Below are 22,868 nucleotides of genomic sequence, written 5' to 3'. Positions count from 1 at the left end.
TTATTAAAATCACTTCGCAGTAAAATACTGAATTGCGCAATGTTTTCACAAACTACTAATATAGAATGTGATAACTTAAAGTTCTGTTAAAAGTTCTCTACTGCCGCACCCTTCACGAAAAACGAATTAGCAAAACGCTTTGTCTTGGCTACTGGTACATTGAACGTTCTTTGGCGCCTTAAATTATACTGAGGGCTATGGGCTTCAGGAATTAAGTAATGTAGTTTACTGTTCTGATTCTCGCTGATTGATTTAAATAACGACTTTGTAACGTCTTCGTGATGTTCCCTGATAGAAGTCAAACAGGCGCGCTCTAACACTTCCCCGTACGGCATTTTAGGAAAATTACACGCCAGAGCTCTTTTGTGAACTTTGTACAGCTAAAATGCGCAGTTCATTCATTTTCGTTCGCTTGATGATCGCCTCCATCCTCAAAAACAGCGTAAAAATCAGTAGAATTGAAATGAAACAAAGAACCGAAGAACCTCTGCGAAAAGCATCGCTTGAGCATTTTGTGGGAGGTTTCTTTGTGGGGTCCATCGTAGCTACAAGGGAATTCGAATGAACAGCTCTTCTGATTAACAAACTAAACTCAACTGTTGCAAGATAAGACTTGTTTATTTGAACTGTGTAACTGATATAATAAAGAACACGTCCAGGCGAGATGTAAACTAAACCGATATCGATTTTAATTTCTGTCATTACGTCACAAAGGTAAGAGTCCCGAAGCCTGACCCGAAGCTAAAATGAAGCCGGTTTTTAGAATGGGTGTGGTCGCGAAGGTGATAAACGTTTTGTTGTGAGGGATTACTGAGTATCTTTACAGATTGTGCCGTATTTTGACTCGCCCTACGGGCTCGTCAAAATACAAACAAGAAAACGCTTCATAAGAGATTTATTATCCGATAAGCCGGAAAATTGTTATTTCAGTGCGGGCAGATATTCGCGGCTATTTATTGAAGGGGACTGGGTGACAGAAGTATGCGAAGCGGAACGGAATTGGTACGGAGATTTTATTATCGTTTAACTGCTTCGTTCGATTTATCTAATAAACTTGGATCAATATTTGCCAGCCATCCCGACTCTTCGTCGTCAGAAAAGTAACTTGTATTGTCCCCCTTTTTTTTTCGTAACTTCAATCAAATTCGTCGCTCGCGCGATGCGAGAAACCTGTAAAATGGTTCTCTGGAGTACAAATACCGTGAGATATTTGTACTCGTTTGGACGTTATTTCTACTCTACGAAGCACAGTTGGATAATGAGTGCCAGATATGTGCCGCTGGCCTCTCAGAACCCCTACCCTATCCTAGTCACTTTGGGGAAATTTAACGCCTTTTAAACCACGAATCCTTCCATACCTAAGTAGAGGTTCTCCATGGGAGGGGGGGGGGGGAGGGGGAGTAACATTGACGGTTGACGGTTACAAATGAGCTCTTTTGACGGTTAACGGTTAAATTTTAGGTCATTTGACGGTGAAAGTTAATTTTTTGGAATGTTGTTTATAAAACGCGCGAATTTGGCTGTAATTTTTCATAATGACGCGTTTGTGGGGAACGTGTAACACCTTTTATCAATAAATGACCAACGTTCTACGAAACCGGAAGTAAGTTCTATCGCTAGCTAGGTTTACTCGCGACTAGAAGTTAAAGGACTTTAAAATATATATATATATCACAAAAATACATAAATGCATTTTTGTGATATATCAAAACTTTTATTTCTAAACAACAGAACTTGACCTCAATTAGGGCAATGGTTTGGCTCTTAATTAAGGATATCTGAGACTGTTGACGGCTAACATTGGTTCACTTATTTGACGTTTGACGGTGAAAATATTGCGTTTTTGATGGCTGATGGTTAGTATTATGGCCATTTGACGGTTGACGGTTAACGCTATTTGAGACCCTCTAATTACTCGGGATAGGGTTAGGGGTAACGCACGAGTTGAAATTTCAGCTTCGTTCATTTTTTTCGTTCAGTTGCAAATCGCAGTCAAAATGCACGCATATGCGACGTTCTTAATACTTTGATTGTTTCACCATAGTTAATCGAGGGGACTGGTTAGGAAGGCCGGCAAACCTCAAAGGACCGGCTTATTGTTTAACGAGTTTAGGTTGAATTGCACCGTTACGTCATGATACGTCACGAGTACCGTGCATCGCCATCGTTGTCACACTAAACAAACATGGCGTCTGGCATCGAAGACTTTATATTCCAAGAAGATTTCGATGCTATCATGGCAGTTTTAGAAGAAGATGAGAATTTGGAAGAACAGTTTCATGAAGCTGTACAGGAGGTGCGTATTAAGAGCTAAAAGCTAGTCCTATTTAGTCATTTTATTCGCGTTTGTTCCTAGAAAAGGCTCAGTGTAGTTGGCTTGAGATCGATCAGTGTTCGCTATTGTGTATCTGTTTCCAGAGCTCCAGAACAAAAATTAGATTTCTTTCGGATTCTTTTAGAATCGCCAAAGCTTTAAGAAGAGTTATAGTAGCAATATTGGTATAAACTGATTTCAAACTGTTGGCGATTTTATCAAGTTTGATCAACTAAATGTTTCTTACCTTCAGGTCCAAAGGCAAGACATAGCTTGTAGTATATGTCAAAATGTTTGTAAAAGTAAACGAGGTCTAAGCAGACACACGACTACTAAACACAAAGATAACAACCAAGATCCCGAACAAGATGTACATAAGGAAGAATCAAGGCAAAGAATAGCATTTACAAGCGATGTTTTGAACGATCTGGTGAACAACGTGAAAACGACAATAACCAAAAGAAAAGTGTTTACAAAAGCAATGCGAGATGAAATATCATCATTCCAGTTTAAAGTGCTACTGAAACGTAATTTTCGTATCCGAGATTTTTGCAAAATAATAGAGTTTGAACGTTATTTGCAAACGCTGTGTACTTTTTTTGGGCCAACGCATAGCCGAAAGTACATTTTTAACCATTCGAAGTTGACCGGCTGAGATCAAAACTGGCGGCCATCTTGGCGCGGCCAAAACAGCCCTGTGACGTCACTGGTTGTGTATTTCTGTGAAAGAAGGGTAAAAGCATGGAGTGTGGCTTGCATGTTGGGAGGCCGAAAAAGAGGATTTCGGGCAAAATGCCATCCTAGTCTTATTTATCGGCCGCCACATCGGCATCTTGGCTATCTGCGAGAGGTTCGCCTGGATAGGGAGCAAAATTCCCGACTGATACCGAGAACGAATCTCTACCAGTCTATTTAGTTAATTGGCAACTGACGAGATCCACAAGATTAGGATCAAAACCGCGGTCTTGCCTGACCATCTACAGAAAATTTCGAAAGACATTATAACGGCAGATGGGCTACTAAACGCCCCGGGCCAAAGCAATGCCATTCAAAGAATGAAGAAAACATGGAAGCCTCATACGACACCGCCACTCAAGATGATCTACTCAGCAAGTCTGAGGATAATGAACAAATCCCTCTGTACCAAATGCCTAGCAGAACATGCCCAGAACCCCTACAATATAGGGCGAGGGCCAAAATAAGAGCAGACGAGGATTTCAAAAATGAGATAAAGCAAATCCTTAATAACGCAGAGCAAGAAACAGTAAAGGCGATCATGTGCTTCTACGAACGTGAAATCGGTCGTTTTCATACCGAAATAAAGAAAAGAAAACGAGCCAAAACGGCTGGAACACTGAATACTAAGAACTGTAGAACGATCGAATCAGCGCGCGTGGCGCTAATCTAGATAAGCTGAAAGCAATCAAGACAACTTAACGATCGAGACAGTCACAAAAATAGCTGTACATCTACAAAGGCGAACGATTCGAAAAAGACGCAATCCCTGATGTGCGTACTCAGTGCCACACATAAAGCAAATTCTCATGAAAAACTGGCATTTAATAGAAACACAACCACTACTGAGCGAACTATACGAAAACCCGCCGCTCATATCTTACAGAAGAGGGCGGTCGCTCAAAGACATACTCGAGAGGGCTAAACTTTGAATAGGCTACTCTAAACACACGCCGGGGAGTCGTATAGGCCTGTCAACCCCATTTTACGCCACCATCTTCCTCTTCGCTACTGGAGACAACTTCGCTTCATTCAGAAGAAGATTCACTTGACAAAACTTCAATATCTGCCATCTCCTTCGCCCACGAATACAAACAAACAGTGAGTGAAATAAACCACGCTATCGGAGTGAACACAACCAGTGACGTCATCAATCCATTTCGCTCGGTACCAGGGCCCGGACATGGTTTTGTGTAAAATTTTTGATTTGAACGGTTAAAAAAGATATCTTTCGCTTCTTTTTGGCCAAAGCAAATTATCTCACGATGATCAGCATATTCAAAACTACAGGTTAGAGCAAATATTTCAGATACGAAAATTTCGTTTCAGTAGCACTTTAACATTTGCGAAAGATTGAAAGAGTTTGAAGAAATATGGACTATTTTTGATGGCTTTACGAAGAATGGAAACGTTGACAAGTTTTACTCCAAGTATTACGCGACCATATCATTACATGCTACAAAATACTTCCCGAGTTTGTCCAGTAATTCAGCAACATTGTTATCAACTAAACTTGCTGATCGACTCCTGGCCTACTGCAAAGAATCTCTTTCTCCTGTAAATGATAACGAAGTTGAAAAAGCTTTAAAGGAAAAAGAGATTGCTGGTCTACAATATCTAGGAGGCTATGTCTCACAAAATCTGCACAATAAACACAGAGCATCTAAGAATTGGAAATCAACAGAAAGTCAACGGGCTACATCTTTATTAAATGCATGCAAAGAAGAATCAAAGACTATCACTGAATCACAGAAACTTATCTCTTCGTTAAGCCGTGGAGGGCTGTGGAATCCAACGAAAAAAGCCCAGAAAATATTTTTGAGGGCAGAATATCATTTTAGGAACAATTGTAAAACTGACCAAAGATCTATCAACATTGAAGCTGTAATTGAGAAATGTTGTAAAGATGCAGATGTTGTTGCTTTCTTCAATGAAATTGTATCTGAATCCTCACTGGAGATTGATAGCAGAATTAGTAAAGATATGCTGCACAGTATCATCACTTTATATTTACGTTCACGCTCATTTTCATTTGCAAGAGATGTAATTCAGAAGCACAAGACCAAACAGAAGCAAGTGAAAACTAAGTCCCTGAGAAAGGAAATTAAAAGGGCAAGTGGAGAAAAGGATGATAGAGAACCCTAGAATCAAAGACAGCATAAAATGCATCAAATGGCAATTTTATTTATATGGTCAATGTTCTGGTTTATGTTAGCAGAAGTCAGTCATCTAGATGTCAACGAATTATGTCTACTTAAAATGTATGAGGTGGTTTGCAAACACCTTTGAAGCAATCAATGTATTTATTAATGTCACTGTTCTGGTTTACTTTAGCATCTATAGAACACTAAAATTCTAACTTAGAAGTCAGCCCTATCTAGATGACAACAAATTATGTACAATACTATATATATATAAAGTGGTTTGCAAACATCTGTGAATCAATATTCAAGTCATTTACAAGACAATGCTGCAGTTGATTAAATACAAAAGAAAAACAATGGAATTGAAATTACATTGCAAAGAATATTTTACAAGTATTTCAATACATTTTTAGACGTACCACTCCAAAGTTATATAGCAGTATTTTCTAGTAATAAATTAAAAATGTTGATGTCAATTCTTTGACCTCTTTCTAGGAACAGGATCATCTGTTACATTTACCCAGGCTTTGCCCCTGTCCTTCCTTCCACGGGTATTTCCACTTTGGGACGAAATAGACCTTTGTATTCTTATTGCATTATCATTGTAGCCAAATATTCTCATGTCTGGGTTGTCGCTTCTTCTTCCCAATTTGCGTTGATTACCAAAGTACTCCTCCAGAGTGTCTTGACGAAAGCGTTCTGTCAAAACATACTCCATTCCTTCACCCAGGAGAAACCTTTAAAAGAAAACAAAGGGTCACATAAAGCATGACATCAGTTTGACATACCCCTATTCTTAAAATACACAGGAAAACTAGTCAAGCTGGATTTTTCCTTTATATTTCTTAAAGCACTCAAGTGCTTTTTATAATAGCAATACCGTTGGTTCCTACAAATATGCCTAACTGAAAGTCTCTTTGCACATTTCTATAATTTTACTGTTGTTTTTATGTTTTTGTATATTATTCAATACAAAAACAACAAACACTACAAAACTAATATTATCTATAGTGAGAGATCCAGTTAAGCCTGGTTTACATTATTTACATCATTTATCAATGACATAAAGCAAAGATACAGTAGTGACATTTGTTGTGATGATTACTGTATAAAAGAATAATTTATAGTATATAGAAACTGATTACAAAGTGATCAACAAACCTTGTTGCTTCTATTACTGAGTATACAGTGATTTGTAGCCCCTCGTATGTTTGCCAAGAGAGAAACATCTTACTTCGGGAATTCTTGGTAAACTCTCCTGGCCTGTCCTTTGTGCTCTGCAACCAATCCCTGAGGTATCCCAAAAATGTACTTTCCAGCCATTGGAACCTTCTATCTTCAACAGAGGTGTATGGAGCAAGAAATGGTTTCCTCTTTCTATGATGCTCAGAGGTACTACGTACATTAAGACAATCAAAGAAAGAGTCCACCATTTCACATAACTGGGCTGTTCCTGCTGTGTCTGGGGGGCTGAAGGATCTGAGGACGGCTGCGACTGAGGCACTCAACACTTGGGCTGCAAGGTTCACGCGCATGGCTGAGAAGGAGGTGACGTTGATATGATCAATTGATAAGATCAATTGTTCCGACTGCCAAGCCTTCTACATCGGTGAGACTGGCAGAAACCTCACAGCAAGACTGACTGAACACAGACGGGCGACAAGGAAAGGTGATGTCAGCAATCACATTGCTGAACACCATCGACTTACCAACCACAACATTGACTGGGACTCTGCGCAATGCCTAACCTACAGCACTGACTATTTTCAACGACTGACTCTGGAAAGCTGGTTTACTAACTTAGAACAGACTCCCCTAAACAGATGTCAACAACTACCCGCTCCATACAAACGACTCATTCACGACATAAACATTAAAAAACGACCGAAAAAGAACGACCTAACTTTACCGACAGATCGAAGCAGACCAATCACGACCGACTTACGTCACTTGAGTCTTACAGCCAATAACATCACGGCAAAACCAACCGATCATTTTACACGAACTGGAATAAGAACATTCTACTGACAACAATCATTCACTTGACTCTGATGATGACTTCTGCACAGGTTGTCGAAACGTCAGTCACTACCACCGACAACAGTCCTTCTCAGGACTACACTCACCCGGACGATCAGACAACACCTTCACATGTTACTCCCGGGTTCAAACCATTTACTGCGTTGATATGATCGTATGTTACCTTTGGTAACAGCTTTAGACCACTTTCGACATCTTGGTAAAAAAGTTGAGTGATGTGTTGCCACAGGATGAAAAGACCATTATTCCACATGTATCTGAAATCAATAACATTAACATCATAAACCAAAGTGCCTTGTGATATGAGTAATAAGAAGTCAAGCTATTTTATATAATAAAATAATAGTAAAGACTAGGTGGTTGAAAGCTAGATGCACTATGAAAAGTCTACATTTCTATTTTATGTATTTTCCTGTACTATGTATAATATAAATTGAAGCAATATTTTTTATTTTTGTATGATGACAAAAATGTAATATGTAAAATAAAGTTGATGTTATCCCATACCTTGTACATCTTCCAGAGCCTTGATGATGCAGAAAATTGCGAGTGGTTTTAACCAAATGGGGGGCATCCGAGAAAAAGTAGATGTAACGGTGTCGAGCATGCAGATTTATGGTTCTGTAGCATACATCTTTCCCAGATGCACCATCAAGCTCTTTATGCAGGCGATAGAATTTTCTGTTAGGAGATGCTCCGTCTGATGTGGCTGCTACAACTCAGAGATTGCAGGAAGTTTCCAGGATGCATAAACCTTCCCAGAAAAGTGATATAAGTTGAGCTGAGGTTACACCTGTTGTAGCAAAATATACTAGTGCAAATTTAAGCTCAGTACAAACACCTCTTACAAGGAAAACTAAGGCATGCGTTGCAATGTCATCTTGCTTTTCAGGAGTTGCATAGTTGATATCTGGCTTTCCAAGGTCAACATAACCGATAAGCTCACCAGTGTGTTTGTCAAATACTAAATTTGACTGGACTTTCATCTCATCAATAGCAACACAAAATATCTCTTTGTGTCAAAGTGGGAATTGGCTAATAAATTTAGTTCCTCCACTACACTTTCTTGGAATCCTCTCGTGGGCCTGATGTAATTCCGATAATCTCTGAGTGTCCTTTGGTTTGGTAGTACAAGGATTTTGCTCTGTGGGATCTCTTCGTCGCTGGAGGGAGATTTTGCAGCCAGTGATAAGGCATAGCGAATAACCATTGGATGGTATTTGACACCACTTGGACTACTTTGGAGCAGTTTCTTTTGCTGCCGCCAGAACAATTTCATGAACGGTGTCACCTCTTGAGCCTCACTGAGTATGGTTGTAACATCATTGCTCAAATTGTGATCAACCTCAATACTGGATTTGGCAATTTCTGATTTCATTTCATTCTGCTGGCGCTCTAGATCGGCACATTTAAGCCGTTGCCCTCTCAGTGTAAGTTTAAGTCTATCCGGGGCAGTCTTAGAAACTGGTGCATAGAGATGTGCAGGTTCTGACATTCGTCGCTGCTCTGCTTGTGACAATCGATGCATATTATATGATTGTTCCTCACATGATAACCAAAGTTCTATGCCCTCAACAAGGAGCTGGCATTTACATGAACGCCAGTATTCCTTGAAGGAAAAGTTTTCAGGTTCACTATCACTACAGTTCAAAGGATCCACTGACATTGGGATAACATGGTGAATTATATTTGAGTTCAGTTCTGGTTTTCAATCCCAGGACAAATAATGAAGGACTCTGTTAGTTTTCTGACCAAGTCATTCAAGGTAATATTTCTCATTGATCTAAAATACTTCGCATAAAGTATGTGGTCATCTGGTAGTAACCAACCATAAACTAAAATGGTGAACCCAAGACTGTCATCGACCACCAACTCCAGTTGTGGTAAGCAAACAGAGGACTCATTTGACTTTCTAAACACCATTCTGTCTTGTTTAGCCTCAGTAAACCACTCTTGTATAATCTTCAATGACTGGGCTCTTTTACAGAATTCATGGAAGCTTTTATAGCAATGTCTCTTTTCGGTCAAAATATCGAAACTTCGAAGTCTTCCTTTACAATCGATCTCAAAGGCCTGGGAGTCGGTGGTTGTTTTTGAAAGCTCTTCTGTGGCATGCTCAGCAATGGAAGTGCTCCAAACTTCGGCCTTTTCTTTGTCATTTTCTCTGATACTGCTGAGAGATAAAGTTTAAGATATATGTTAACGTTTTTATCAAGAATTCAACTGAGTTACATAGTCGATTTCGCATGTTTTGGCGGGCCGTATACTAATAAGCACACCGCTAAATCGCTAGAATTATACACACACACTTACTTATTTCGATGTCATTTTCATGAAAATGCTTTTCACAAGTAAATACTTTGTCATTTGCGATCTGTCGTTGGAAGTTACTGTCCGTAACTCTGTATTTCTTGAGCTCATGGAACCAATCTTCGCGCCGTTCGCGATAGGCTTCGTTTCGAGGTGCTGGAAGCTTCCATATTCCAATTCCATTGGTTTTACAGCAAGTTCCACAGCCAACTACGGAACAGTTATCTCCAGGCATGTTTTTGAGTTAAAATCTATGCATTTTCAGTCAAGCAAACAGTAATAAAAATCATTTAAAGTCAAAACATTTCCCTATCAACCATTCACGAACAACGCTGCATTGTATTGTGATGCACGGTAGTCGTGACGTCACGCACCAAAAAGTTGAACAATAACCTACCCCTTTGAAGTTCGCCGGCCTTCCTAACCAGTCCCCTCGATTAACTATAGTTTCACGGAGCATTGATTTTGTATAATTAATTGTTAAGTTTAACGCGTGCGCTCTTTATCGTTACTGTTGCGAGCTCCGCGTAGATTAGGCAAATGCAGGTGCAAAGAAGGTTTCTTTAACAAAAAGCCCGACTGAACGCAAATACGCAGCCTCAATTTTTATTCAATCCAATGTGGCCGGGGCACAAAGGCTGCCGGAATATATCATACACTCCGAGGCCAGATATGACAGTAGACAACATGAGATTACATATCAACTGTAAGCAGAAAACCTCGGATAAAATATGCAAGTGATTTCTACGCAAGTGTCAGGTCTTTGATCATTTTCTTTTTCCTCGCGCTGAAGGAGACCAATATATCACCGGCTTATTTGTTTTTCGGTGAACCAGCAACTATCTCAAGCTTAACAAATAACAAGTCAAATATTTTGGTAGCCGGAAATCTTTGATATATATATAAAACTCTGTAGACTAGAAACACAACATGCCAAATGAATGTCAAAGTTGATCGCTGAACAAAATCGCAGGCGTGATCTGATCAAAGATGGGGATTGTCCTTTTGATTTACATCAGCTTTCAGGGCTTCAAATTATCTATTGGCATCAACACATATCATGTAAGTCGATAAGTTTCACGCAGTGAAAGACCAATAATTTCGATCGATCTTTCTGAGAGCTCTCACCGCGTTTAATATTTCAACAAGGCAACGAAGCAAATCGAGTCTGGTACATTGTTGACATAATGGCTACTGATCTAACAAATGATTTCACGCCAAAATTTGCAACTGAGGCACCACAGATACATGTATGTTCTATCAATTTTCTTCCTAGAATTCTTTTGTGAGAAAGTTCGACATGCGCCCTTGATGTTCACCATCAACTGTTGCGTTTCCTCAAGAATGATCCAAATATGGCTGCGAAGAAAAGTTCCAAAATCGGGCTCATCTTGCGCGATTGAAAGATTCTCTCCTCGTTCATGTTTAAACGATACTCTTTGGGAAATTCCTTGCAAATTTCAAGTTATTTTAAGGTATTAAAACAAAGATGTTGTTTACGGAAATTTGATGATACAGACCAAAAAGCGGGAGTTAGATGTAAATTTCACGTCAGCATGGGTTATGAAATCAGTTGCCCCAAAATTTTATTATTAATTTTGGAAGTCCAGTGAAGGCTTTCACTGCCCATGTAGAAATAATAATCAGAAGGGATTGCTCATCAGAGATATTGGTCCTTAAAATACCCTTATATTTTGTACTTAGTCAAAACCTGAAAAAGTCGTCTTTTCTTAAGGGAGAGGTAAGGGAAAAAAATGAAATAAAAAAGTTAAAACAGTTCAATTTTCTTGAAGCGTAAGTCTGATGGATAAAGAAAACAACCCAGTTGATTGAGTTTGCAGATGGCTTTTCGGTTTGTCACAGCAGCAATGCAACGTTAGCTAATAATTATGCCCAAAAATGCAGGAAATAGGGGGTTTTCCCAGGGGGACCCTATATCTCCTAAGGAATTAAATATTTTGGCCTAGTATTTTCACACATTTGTTAACTCAGGATACTTGGAATTTGTAACAAGTTTGAGCCAAATCGGTGATTTGAGCTTTATTACCTCTCGTCCGGTTTTTTCGCGGGAACGTTTTTAATTAGATTTTACATAATCTTATTAAACTGTTCAATGGATACTACACTCAGGCTTTTTCCTTGTTTTAAAGCTTTTTATTCATCCATTTATTTATCGTTTTATTCCATTTATTCATGCCAATTTAATAAAATATGGAGTGCTCGACGTAGCTTCAGAAAAATTTCTTGATGAGCTATCCGGTTAAAACATTAAACACATCTTGCATAGTTTATATCTGACATTACTAAAAAAAATTAATGAATACTTCACATTTCCTAAAAAGATCGATGAGTTACGAGTCTGACTTAAATCCATTCTACTTAATTTGATTTTCGCAGAAAAATGCTACTGGCAATTAATTTGTTGCCGGTGAGAATCTAAAGATGTTTAAGGATCTTAGTCTTGTTGCTGCGGAGATGGTCAAGTTCTTCTATCTTTGCTGTAAGAGGAAAACGATGCGCTTTTACTGACCATTTTAAAATGTTCATCTAACTTGGATCACAATGTGACATTAAATGAATAACGTCATCCTCTATAAAGTTCTCCTGGTCTAAACCAAGTTTGAAAAGTAATGCTCTAATTATGTTTAACTAATCCATAGGTTCAACGAGTAGGACTGGGATTTACTGGTTGAAATGTGATTACCACTACCATTACCATAACCAAAGTCTTGTTCACTGCATTTTTTGTCATCAAAAGAGGCATCGTTAGCTTCTGTGATTCCAATCCCATGATCTGCACGTTTACAGCTACTTCCTCCTCCACCAATCATCATCACTGATCCATCACCAGTTTCCCAGTCACACCAGAAGCCGATCTTGTTTGCGCTTTGGATGCTTCCACTGCACTCAGCCTGTTGAAACCCATCTGTTGAATTGTACAGTCCTCCATATTGAACCGTACAGTTTCCAAGACACTGATCAATGGCCCAAACTGTGCCATTTCTAAAGTTGCCGTAACTTGTGATTTTAGATCGAAATGTTTGTCCCCTCAAGCAGTTACCTGTGGTCTGTAACAGAGGGGTGTGGTTGGGGTCGTCACTGCGCGTGATCTTTAATTTTCTACCGCTGACCAACCAAAAGGCTTGTGAAATCATATCGCTGTTTATAGAGGGGTTGTTTGTTGTTCCAATGGCAATTTGCTGGTCATACCACCATCTGCCATCGTCACGCATCCAATTCTTTCCATCGCTATTTGAGAATCGAGCGATAAGAGTCCAGTTTTGGTTGTTGTCAACCATGTGGCAGTAAACCTATTAAAGTAAGAAGATCGAGATTTTATTTGTTTGCATCGCCAAGCATAAGCTGGATTAAAGGCTTGGTTATTTCAACTTTCACCTGCAATACTGTTACAAATTCTAATCATGCCTTACCCTTTATTTACTTTCATTGCTTACCTGAAATTCCATTTCCTCAATTTTTAGCCAGTATTCGCCATCCAGTAACTGCTTGTTATTCATTATTTTAACCACTTCACTACATGAGTTGGCGACTGTGGGATAAATCCAACAACAGCATTTGAGTTCACCCATCCCAGTGGAGTATAGTATCATTTAATTCGAGTATCACGGCTTTGAAACCACTTTTTTGTGCTTTCTACGAGGATTTTCGAACCTAAGAATTTTCTCCTTAATTCATTTTACAATTTCTTTAAGAGCATCTTTAGTACTGAAATAACCACTTTTATAATATCTCTACTTCGAGCAATTTCCATTTCTAAATCTTTAATTTGTACTTAAAAGCTTTTTGGATGAAAGTATTCTCATCTGAGGGTATAGGCACACCAATAAAAGAACGTTGATCATCTTTTCTGTTTTTTATGACAATACATGGACAGCTTAATCTTATTCTACGACTCTCGAGATGTTCCTATCGTAAAGGATATTTATGTATTATTTTCCTAGATTGTAACGAATTGTGTGAGGGTCTCGCCTTGTGTTTTTTCTTGGCGAAATTTGAGCCGACAGAACGGGGTGTCCTCCCTTGGAGGGAAATATTTATTCAACATTCCGTGGCCGTTTTTTAATCAGCTTATGCATAGGATAACGTGTAGAAGGCGTCTTGAATATCAGATGCCGCGGTAAGGGGTCAGCAAGGAAAAATAATGAGCGTTGTTTGTCGCTTTTTGCAGCCAGCTGCGTCGGAGAATATGTTGAAGCTTTTGAACCACTTTTGCCATAAGTGAGGGAGAGAATTTTGATCGTCATGGGATCAAACAGCGGAATTAAAGCGGTATTTAACAATACGGCCATGAGTTCAATTAATCCTCGTCGCCAGTGTAATAAAGTGTAATAATAGTTTTCTTCCGATCGGTTTTAATTTTTAATGGCTGCCCATCCTTTTTACACAATATCACAACACGACGGCGTACGCTCGCTCTACGAATTTTACTCTTGATTGGAAAAGCATGATTTGCGTTTAGCACTTTGTCAGCCATTGACTATTACCAAGCCCTCCCATATCCGTATACAACACCTCTCCTATGAGATAAAAATTAAATTCTCAAAAATAAAATTCGAGTACACCTCCCCTCACAGAAATTTGCGCGCGTGCGAAACAAAACAAAACAAAAGAAACAAGCAGATCTGTTGAAACCACTTACTAAGTTTAATTCTGGAAATCTTGTTTTAGAATTAACAAAGATCCCTGTAGCGACAATGGGAGGCTGTAACGTATTTCAGTGAGCGATCGAATATTTACATTCTCTCGTGCTAGATTATGATCACAGACTGCTTGAATTTTGCGTCTTCATCGGCCGAATTGAGTAAGTTAGCACAGTTTTCAACATGAATCAAGTAAAAAATATTTTTGCATAGACTTTTTTTTAGTTATCAGGGGAAGAGTATGCACGGATGCGATAACGTACTCACCATTAGATACACTGGTGAAGCGAATCATTAAGCGCGCAATAATTTTTAACGGGTATATATTTGCCTCATTAAAAGCCACTTTCTCGCATTTCATACTGAGTGGTGACGACCTACTAATAAACTTTCGGATCATGACTTAAGAGAAAAAAAAGAGTCTGTATGTTGAACCGATTCCGCTTTCAATTCCCGTTATGAAGTCTTTTCAGAAGCTGTTGTTATTTCATTTTTTTTCCAGAGAGTGAAAGAGTTCTGTCTTATTCTTATATTAGATGCACCAGCCAGCTGGATTTTGCTTGAGGAGCGGCTATTTACATATTTGGCTCCATTGAGCAGTCTTATTACTCTGGCCTGTCCTGAAGGTTTAAATCAAAAAAAAAAAAAGAATGCAGCCTTACCAATTATTCGACAGTCATCTCCAGTCCAAGGATGTAAGCAGGAACATGAAAATGTTTGGTTCTTCTCATGAAACAAACAAGAACCACCATTACGACAGCCTGTCATGAGACATCCCTAAAAATAACAAACATGTAAATAACAGGCATATTGACCATATCGAGCAGAAATCTTCCAAATCAGCTGCGGTCGTTTTGCGTGTACTCGAACTTAACAGAATTAAGGGATAAGGAGCAAACACTCAATAATTTGGGGAAGTCTCAAACTAATATACATGTAATTGTGAAGCTCTCTTACAACTGAAAATAACAACTGTTTTTCTTTTTGTACGTATTGAAAAAAAAAAGCGAAGGGGAAAACAATAGCAAAACTATACTTTGAGCATCATAGAGAAAGTAAAGCCTTCTTCATCATAAAACTGAGCATTTCCGTCGAGGATCCCATGCTTGTTCAGTTCACAAGTCCCTTTATCGTCCTTCTTGGGTGGTTCTTCGAAGTTTGTAGAAGTACACCAGGAGTTTCTGAGGCACGAAAGGCTGCATGATATTTGATCGGGAGATTGAAACCGTTTGAAAGCATGGCCAGCAAGTCGCATGTTCTCCTGGGTGGTGAATAACGATGAACGAGAAAGCGTCGAGCCTTCTCTCGCGAAAATAATGGCGATTCCTTGATAGAGGAGGAGGAAGAAACTTTCCTTGATCGCCATCTCTAAACATACTAGGCACCAACAAAGTGACGCAAGTTTTATTAGCGTTGAAACAGTACAACACGATTGGCCAGTTCTTATCGAGGTTGGATAAAGGAAGAAGCCAGATGGTAATCTGATAGACGAATAATCGTTCATTTCCCGCGTAAACTTATGAAATGGACGAATTCTGTGTTGCTGATATAACACGTACAGGCGAAACGTAAAATTAAGCTGGATTGATTTTTAACCAAGTTAATCACTTGAGATGTTCGTAGGAACTGACCCAGTTGAAACATGTGATGAATTTTCTCATCGTTGTTGTCACTGTAAAGTGCGTTGGGAGAAATCAAGATGGTGACACGGTAGCTCGCTTGTGAAAGACCAAACACCAAAAGAGAAATGAGAAGTGGTCTAGGTTCGAGCTTAAAAAAAAAACACCCTAGCCATTTGGAAAATATAGTGACTTCACTGAGGACGATTGTTGGTCTTAAAAGTCATGGCCATGTACGTCTGATTTCACAAAACATCTTTGCAATCTATTGTCCCTGCAATAAACTGGTATTGTATTTTCTGAAAGATCACCGCGTGAGTCCAACAAACACTACCCATTCCACGGCCACTGTGAATAAAAGTTTTAGTTTAAGGATAGTTTTCAGAAGAAGAAGAAAAAGAAAACTTTATTCAAGTGTCAGTGTGTTTAGCTTTACAAGTGAAAAAACTAATTGGGGACACTACCTAGTTACTTAACCTAAAGAAGTTAAAAGATAAATATACTAGTTATTTACACATTTAGAGGAAAATTTCAAATTTAAAACTAGAGCCTTATTTACATACTAATAATACTTTTAGATGGCTAAAAATTCAGTGTGCAGAATGCTAATGTCTAATTTTATGGGCAGATTTCACAGTCCACGCAGGTGTCTCTTAACAATTCGGTCAGGTTTCGTTTCTTTATGTTTTGTTTAAAATCGATCATTTAAAGATGTTTTTTCCTGATCGCTGACGCTTAACTTCCTCCACAAGCACGGTCCGAAGTGGCGAAATGAGTGTTTGCCGTAACGGGACGTTCTAACCCGCGGGACATTAAATTTAGCGTTTCTAAGCTCATAGCCTTTATAGGCAGATTGAAATATTTCAGTAATATACAGTGGCATTAATCTCTTTTTAACTTTAAACATGAGTGTAGCTATACTTTGTAATCTCCTTTCATATAGTGTTGATCATAGGGGAGGCTCTGTTTAGTAAAGTACTATACGTGTCCACCTTAGATTTGAAAATTACTCTCAGTGCTCGTTCTTGAATACGCTCAAGCTTAAGTCTATCGGCCGTTTATCAGAAATGCCATACAGTGTCGCAGGACGTCCGATGCGGTAAAATGGAGTTTGAAGTTCAATTGTCCGGTAAACATTCAAACTATCGATGATCCCTTTTTTTTCTCCACCGTCCTAGATTCTCTCGATTTAGAACTGTGCAGGACTCGAGACGAGCAATTGGGGATTGAATACAATCCAAAACTGGTCTTACTAGTCGTTGAAGTTAAAAAAAAAAAAGTGAGGAACAGTCTTCATTTAACGGATTTGTCATGAACCATCTCAGACACTAACTGAAATATCTACGATTTTGATTTATAACTAGATAAGCAAACAGATGAAAATAGCTAATGTCTGCGCAAAAAAGTAAAGTATTTGACAGGTTGAGCAGAAAGTTGAATTCCTTCAAATCTTGTACGAACATGGCTACTGAGCTGACTGGAAAGTAGATCAGGAATCCTCTAATCTAACAAACCAGAAGGAGGCCTGGAACTAAAATCAGGCTGCAAATGTATCTTCAGATCCGAGGTAACTTATGATCTTTCAAGTTATTCTCTGGGCAAGTTATCTTAATTGTATTAGTTTGGTGTAATATTCCCATTGCTATGGATTTGAAAGCCTGATTTTATTAGCCAAGTTCAAGGGTCAGAGATTTAATTTTCATGTTTGCCGACTTTTTACAACTTGTTGACCAAATAACTGATTAAGATATCAACACTTGGTTGCATATTTCATCTCAGATCACTAACAAATCATTGATGTACACTTCACATCTCCTTCAAAAGATGAGTTTTGAGTAAGATTTCATATAATTAATTCTACTGAAATTGACTTTCTCAAATACATTTAGTGGCTATTTGTGTCCAGTGAAGATCTTAAAAGGGCGAAATCCTAGCACTGAGCAGGCCGAGCTTGGATCATATATGATCGAGTTATTTTAGCTTAATACCAGACAAAAACCAAAATATTACAAAAAAATATTTGCATTCATATGCCATAATATTAACAATCGTCAATGAATACTTCACATCTCCTTGAAAAGATGAGTTGTGAGTCCGAGTTAAATGAATTCTGCTGGATGTTGTCTTCGCATAGAAATTCTAATGGAAAATAATTTGTTGCCAGTGGAGATCTAAAGATGTTTAAGGATCTTAGCGTTGCGGCTGGGGTGATGGTCAAGTTATTTTATCTTTGCTACGAGGGAGGAAAGATGCGCTATTACTAATCATTTCAAAATGCTTATTTGACTTGGATCCCAAGCAATCCTTTACAAGGTTCTTTAGTTTTGAACTAAGTTTGAAAAATGTAGGGCTGATTATTCCTAAAGGATCCATAAGTTCAACGAGTAGGACTGGGATGGAGCGCTTTCTGTGTCAGCATCAGAACCAAAGTCATTTTCACCTTGTTTGCTGTCTTCAAAAGAGGCTTTGTTAGCTTCTGTGATTCCAATCCCATGATCAGCTCGTGCACAGCTACTTCCTCCTCCACCAATCATCATCACTGATCCATCACCAGTATCCCAGTCACACCAGAAGCCGACGTTGTCGGCACTTTGGATATTTCCACTGCACTCAGCCTGTTGAAACCCATCTGTTGACTTGTAATGTCCGCCATATTGAACCATGCAACTTCCAAGACACTTATCATTGGTCCAGACTTTACTGTTTCTAAAGTCACCATAACTTGTTATTTTAGATCGGAATGTTTGTCCTCGCAAACAGTAACCTGTGGTCTGTAACAGAGGGGTGTGCTTGGAGTCGTCACTGCGTGTAATCTTAATCTCGCTGGCGCTGACCAACCAAAATGCTGGTGAGATCATGTCAGCGTTTGTAAAGGGACTAACTGCATTTCCAGCAGCACCTTCCCGGTCGTACCACCAATATCCGGTATCAGCCATCCAGTTCTTGACGTCATTATTTGAGAATCGGGCGATAAGAGTCCAGCCTTTACTGTCTGTTGTCATGTCACAGTAGACCTACCGTAATGGCAAAAGAAAAAAGTGTGATTATCAGATACCGAACCCTTGATAAAAAGGAATTGTTTGAAACGATTTTTTTGACAATTTAAATATAACTTTTTATCCATGAATTCTGTTGTCATCGCTGAAATAGGCACACAAGACATTACACATAACAAGTCAAAACGTATCAGCCAAACATGTTCTTATCTGGACCACCGTAAGCTTGAAACAGTGTATAGCGGTCAGTCAGGCGGCAACCTATACGTACCCCAATAGCCTGCGTTGTTGTCGGTTTCGTTCGCGCTTCACGGTTTTACGTGCATTAGCCGACGAGTGGCCAAGCTTTCTGGAATGGGGATAGGGGATGCTTTACTCGCCAAACCCTTTGACGCATATTTAGATATCCAACTTACACAGCCAATCAAATGACAGCTTGTTGCAACTAACCGGCATTTCTTCTGATAGAGGTAGAGCCATAATCCTCGCAGGCGATATACAATCAAATAAATTGCAGTTAAGAAGCCTGAAACAAATCAGGCTTTGGCGGCCGGTTTCGAACGATAAACCAAGAAAATTTAACCTGGCTTCCAATGCATGGTTTCGTGGGTCAGTTGTGAATAGCGTCCAACTGGTATCTGGGATGTATAGGTTCGAATTCTATCAAAATCTGAATTTTTCTGCCTTTTTTTTTTTGCATTTCATTGAAATGAACGAAGGAACTAGTAAAACTTGTCTCGCGTCTTGTGCGTGGCTTTAGTGTTTAGTTGGTAGAATAGCGCCAAACTAGTATCTGGAAAGCACGAGTTTGACTCACCATGAAGCCTATTTTTTTTTTTATGCTTTTTTACAGCAATTTCTTGAATTGCATTTCACATGCGGGGATCATTCGAATGTCACAATACTATCATATTTTCCTTTCTCGTCAGAGCGATAACCGTTAAAATCATACTCATGCTAAGGCTGGTGGGTGCTTTAGCTTCAAAATCTTCTCGTTGACCAAAGCTCTCCTTCCGACAAATTTTACTCGCTCCTTGACGCAGATTCAGGAACCAAAGAGCTCTAGGTTTGTTTTTATCCACCTCTTTTTTGTTTAGGTTCGCTATTGACATATCCTAAATTCGCAAAAATTGTTCTTAAGGGTCCCTTTTATCTCCCTTTTGAGATCACCCTAACATTTGATTGACAGTCCTTAGCCTTCACAGCGAAAATAAATTTTTCGTCAGGTGTTGAAATGAAAAAACTAAAATCCACCCTAATTTCAGCATGCGGTTTTAAAACTGTATCCCTTTCCAAGCATGTCGCAGATTCGTCGCCCATCGCTTTAGCGCACTCGGTAAATGAACACAAAACCGCTGGCTACGTAGGCTAGTGCCCCTTCTTAGGATGCTTCCTCTGTTAGGCGGTATTAGGTAACTTAAGACTTTTGAAATTTTTTATGGTCCTGCTGGCTTTGGCATAACTCGCATGCATAATAGAACCCGAATAATAAAATTTTTTTGTACTTTTTCTTATTTCATATTTTGTTCTTGTTCCCCACCGGAGGTCGGAGGAAATCTACCTGTTCTTAGCCAGAGGGAATTGAAATCGCAGATAAAGTTTCGCAGAAACGGACAATAGTCTAAGATGAGCTGCAGCCCTTTCTTTCTTGAAAAATGAACTGATTTACTTACATTAGCGTGGTTCCCTCGCAGATTCGCGGGAGAAGGAAAGAGAATCTTCTTCTATTGATCGTTCATACTTACACGACAGGTAGCCTTAGTCTTTTCGCTACGAATATAATAGACCCCATCAGATTTACGAGGTTTCCCGAGTCGGTGATGCAGTCGCATGAAATACCTAGAATAAAAGTATCAAAATTATGAGGGGCTCTGAAATTTAACTTGCATTGTATGTGAAGGTGCTTTGGGTGACAGAACAGTTTACCAATTCAAAAGCAGCTCAACAATCACCGGATTTAAAATAAACGAAGGAACATAAGAACTTCTTCGTCAAATAAGCTTTACGGGAATTCTTGTGAACCATGCACTTTCTCAATTAACAATCTAAATTGCTGAAAGAGATAGATTTTTTAGTTCCGTTTCTGGTTTGAGCTTCTTGTGTGAACACGTTCACACGAGTGATAAAGTAAACTGTTATCGAAAGTAACTGCTTACCGATCGATCTCGTCACGATAACTTTGGTAATTGTCTCAGAAAATCCCAAGCTGTTCGTGGCCCAGCAGATGTAGTCCATTTCACTGTTTTCTTTATCTGTGTTAACTAAGAGACATCCGTCTTGCTGGTCACGGTAAGCTGGGAGGAGAACAGAGTTCTTCTGAGCCCGGTACCATTCAATTTTGGGAGGTGGTGAACCGGTAGACTCACAGCACAAGTTTGCAGTAGTTCCTTGCACTAAAATGATCTCTGAAGAAGGTTTATTTGTAATTTCGGTGGCACTGAAAAAATGCAGTGGAAGTAAATATGATTGTTAAAGTAATTAGGTAAGCTTAGTAAACTAGTTAGGTTAACATGCATGACATTTGAAGGGTGAAAGGAAGCAGTATTATGCTCATGAGTTTGCTAGGGAAAATTGACAAATGTAATGAATGTAAATGACGTCATAAAAACAATATAGACCTAATTAAATGATATTTTATTGTTATCTTTTACTGTTAACCAAATTTGGTCATAGTATTTGGCTACATAATTATATCTATATAACTATGAAATTATATCTATATTTATCCCTCTTGAGATTTCAATAATTGTGTTATAAGTTGGGAAAATGATTGACTGTGACGTTGGGTTTAAGGGTACCAACTGTTTGGAAGACATCCAACAATGACTTCGTTAGTCAACTGGAAAGCTTATCGCGATGACTTTCAGCAACGAAATTTACATCCAGAAAGAGCTTTAAACTGCAATATCCTACCTTTTATCTGAAGCCTGCCAACTGTTCTTAACATTCCCAGACCAGTGTAAGCTGTGCACATGTAGGATCCAACATGTGACCTTTGTACCTTGCTGATTCGAAGCGCACCATCTTCCACAGTAGCATCAGATAGGACACCTCCAAGCTTACGCCATGTTATCGTGGACGACGTCTGGCCTTGAACCCAACAGTAAAATATTGCTGTCTCGTCCGCAAAAACTTCCTGAGATACTGGATACACATTGATTTTCGGAGGAACAACACATTCTCCCTTCGGTCTCTGAATACCAACCGATCCTTTGTTGCCTTTATTTCCTTTTGAGCCAACAGATCCTTTTCGTCCTTGAAGACCCTTCGCTCCCGTCTCTCCTTTTATCCCAGTTGCTCCGACAGACCCTTTGTCGCCTTTGTTTCCTTTTACTCCTTTAGGTCCCACAGGTCCTCTTGTGGCACCCACGCATTGAGCCCCGATAGGTCTCGATGGGCCTGGTGGTCCTTCCTTTCCAGGGGCCCCTTTCTCTCCCTTATATCCGGGATATCCAAGGGCTCCTGGTGGTCCTGGAGGTCCTGCCTGGCATATACTGTGGGAAGATTTACAAACTTCACTGAGCTTGTTATTTATTTCTTTGCGGACTTGTTGTAAATTTATTGTTCCTACGGTTGGACTTAAAGCATTACTTCTTTTCTTTCTTTTGTAATGATCCACAGGATGTTTCCTCATTACACCTTCAAAATCTGTGTATCAGACAAGCGGAAAAAAGTTTCAAATACTATCAGAAAAAAAAAACATATTTATTCATGTGAGACCTAGTCTTTGTCAGAACAATTTGATTCTACATCAGAAATTATCGCCTTTCAGATGTGAACAGAGCAGATCTCTCATAAACCAATCGTTAGTCATCGCCTGGGGTGGGGTCGGAGGATTTTTTGGGGATCACGTAGTTTTCAGGGGGGAACAAAAAGGGGGCGTTCCCTTTTAGGCATTGAGCGAAGTTGGTCAAGCATTCTACAAGAAGATGATTTTTATAAAGGGAAAAATTATTCTATGTTCACAATCAAATGAGTAAATTGAACGCATCCGATTACGTTGAAGATGATGATGAAAATGATAACTCGACTAAAAAGTAAAAACTACG

At 39.1% G+C, this 22,868-nt stretch overlaps 3 protein-coding genes across 3 annotated transcripts in view; 1 reads left to right on the top strand and 2 right to left on the bottom strand.

The window, feature by feature from the left end:
• Nucleotides 1-2,185: 2,185 nt before the first annotated feature.
• On the top strand, nucleotides 2,186-5,793 carry LOC148740059 (uncharacterized). The gene is made up of 3 exons (XM_088748105.1): nucleotides 2,186-2,296; nucleotides 2,568-2,828; nucleotides 4,382-5,793. Exons 1-3 carry the CDS (start codon nucleotides 2,186-2,188, stop codon nucleotides 5,192-5,194), a joined length of 1,185 nt encoding a protein of 394 aa, XP_088604231.1. The 3' UTR covers nucleotides 5,195-5,793.
• A 5,882-nt stretch (nucleotides 5,794-11,675) lies between these two features.
• Nucleotides 11,676-15,579, bottom strand: LOC111319167 (uncharacterized). The gene is made up of 4 exons (XM_088748102.1): nucleotides 15,241-15,579; nucleotides 14,867-14,981; nucleotides 12,999-13,093; nucleotides 11,676-12,854 (listed from the first exon to the last, which is right to left on the bottom strand). Exons 1-4 carry the CDS (start codon nucleotides 15,568-15,570, stop codon nucleotides 12,189-12,191), a joined length of 1,206 nt encoding a protein of 401 aa, XP_088604228.1. The 5' UTR covers nucleotides 15,571-15,579; the 3' UTR covers nucleotides 11,676-12,188.
• Nucleotides 15,580-18,673: 3,094 nt separating this feature from the next.
• The window catches only part of LOC111346751 (uncharacterized), an 18,039-nt gene continuing 13,844 nt past the window's right edge, over nucleotides 18,674-22,868 (bottom strand). The window contains exons 3-6 of the mRNA XM_088748129.1: nucleotides 21,720-22,467; nucleotides 20,976-21,256; nucleotides 20,565-20,658; nucleotides 18,674-18,837 (exon numbers count right to left, since the gene is read on the bottom strand). Coding sequence (XP_088604255.1) covers nucleotides 18,822-18,837; nucleotides 20,565-20,658; nucleotides 20,976-21,256; nucleotides 21,720-22,467 — 1,139 coding nt within the window. The 3' untranslated portion in view covers nucleotides 18,674-18,821. The remainder of the gene's footprint in view (nucleotides 18,838-20,564; nucleotides 20,659-20,975; nucleotides 21,257-21,719; nucleotides 22,468-22,868) is intronic.

This window comes from Stylophora pistillata, chromosome 2 (assembly GCF_964205215.1).
Source record: "Stylophora pistillata chromosome 2, jaStyPist1.2, whole genome shotgun sequence".
Classification (NCBI taxonomy): Eukaryota; Metazoa; Cnidaria; class Anthozoa; order Scleractinia; family Pocilloporidae; genus Stylophora; species Stylophora pistillata.
The sequence above is the reverse complement of the archived record's forward strand: the minus strand, read 5'-3'. Positions and strand labels throughout refer to the sequence as shown.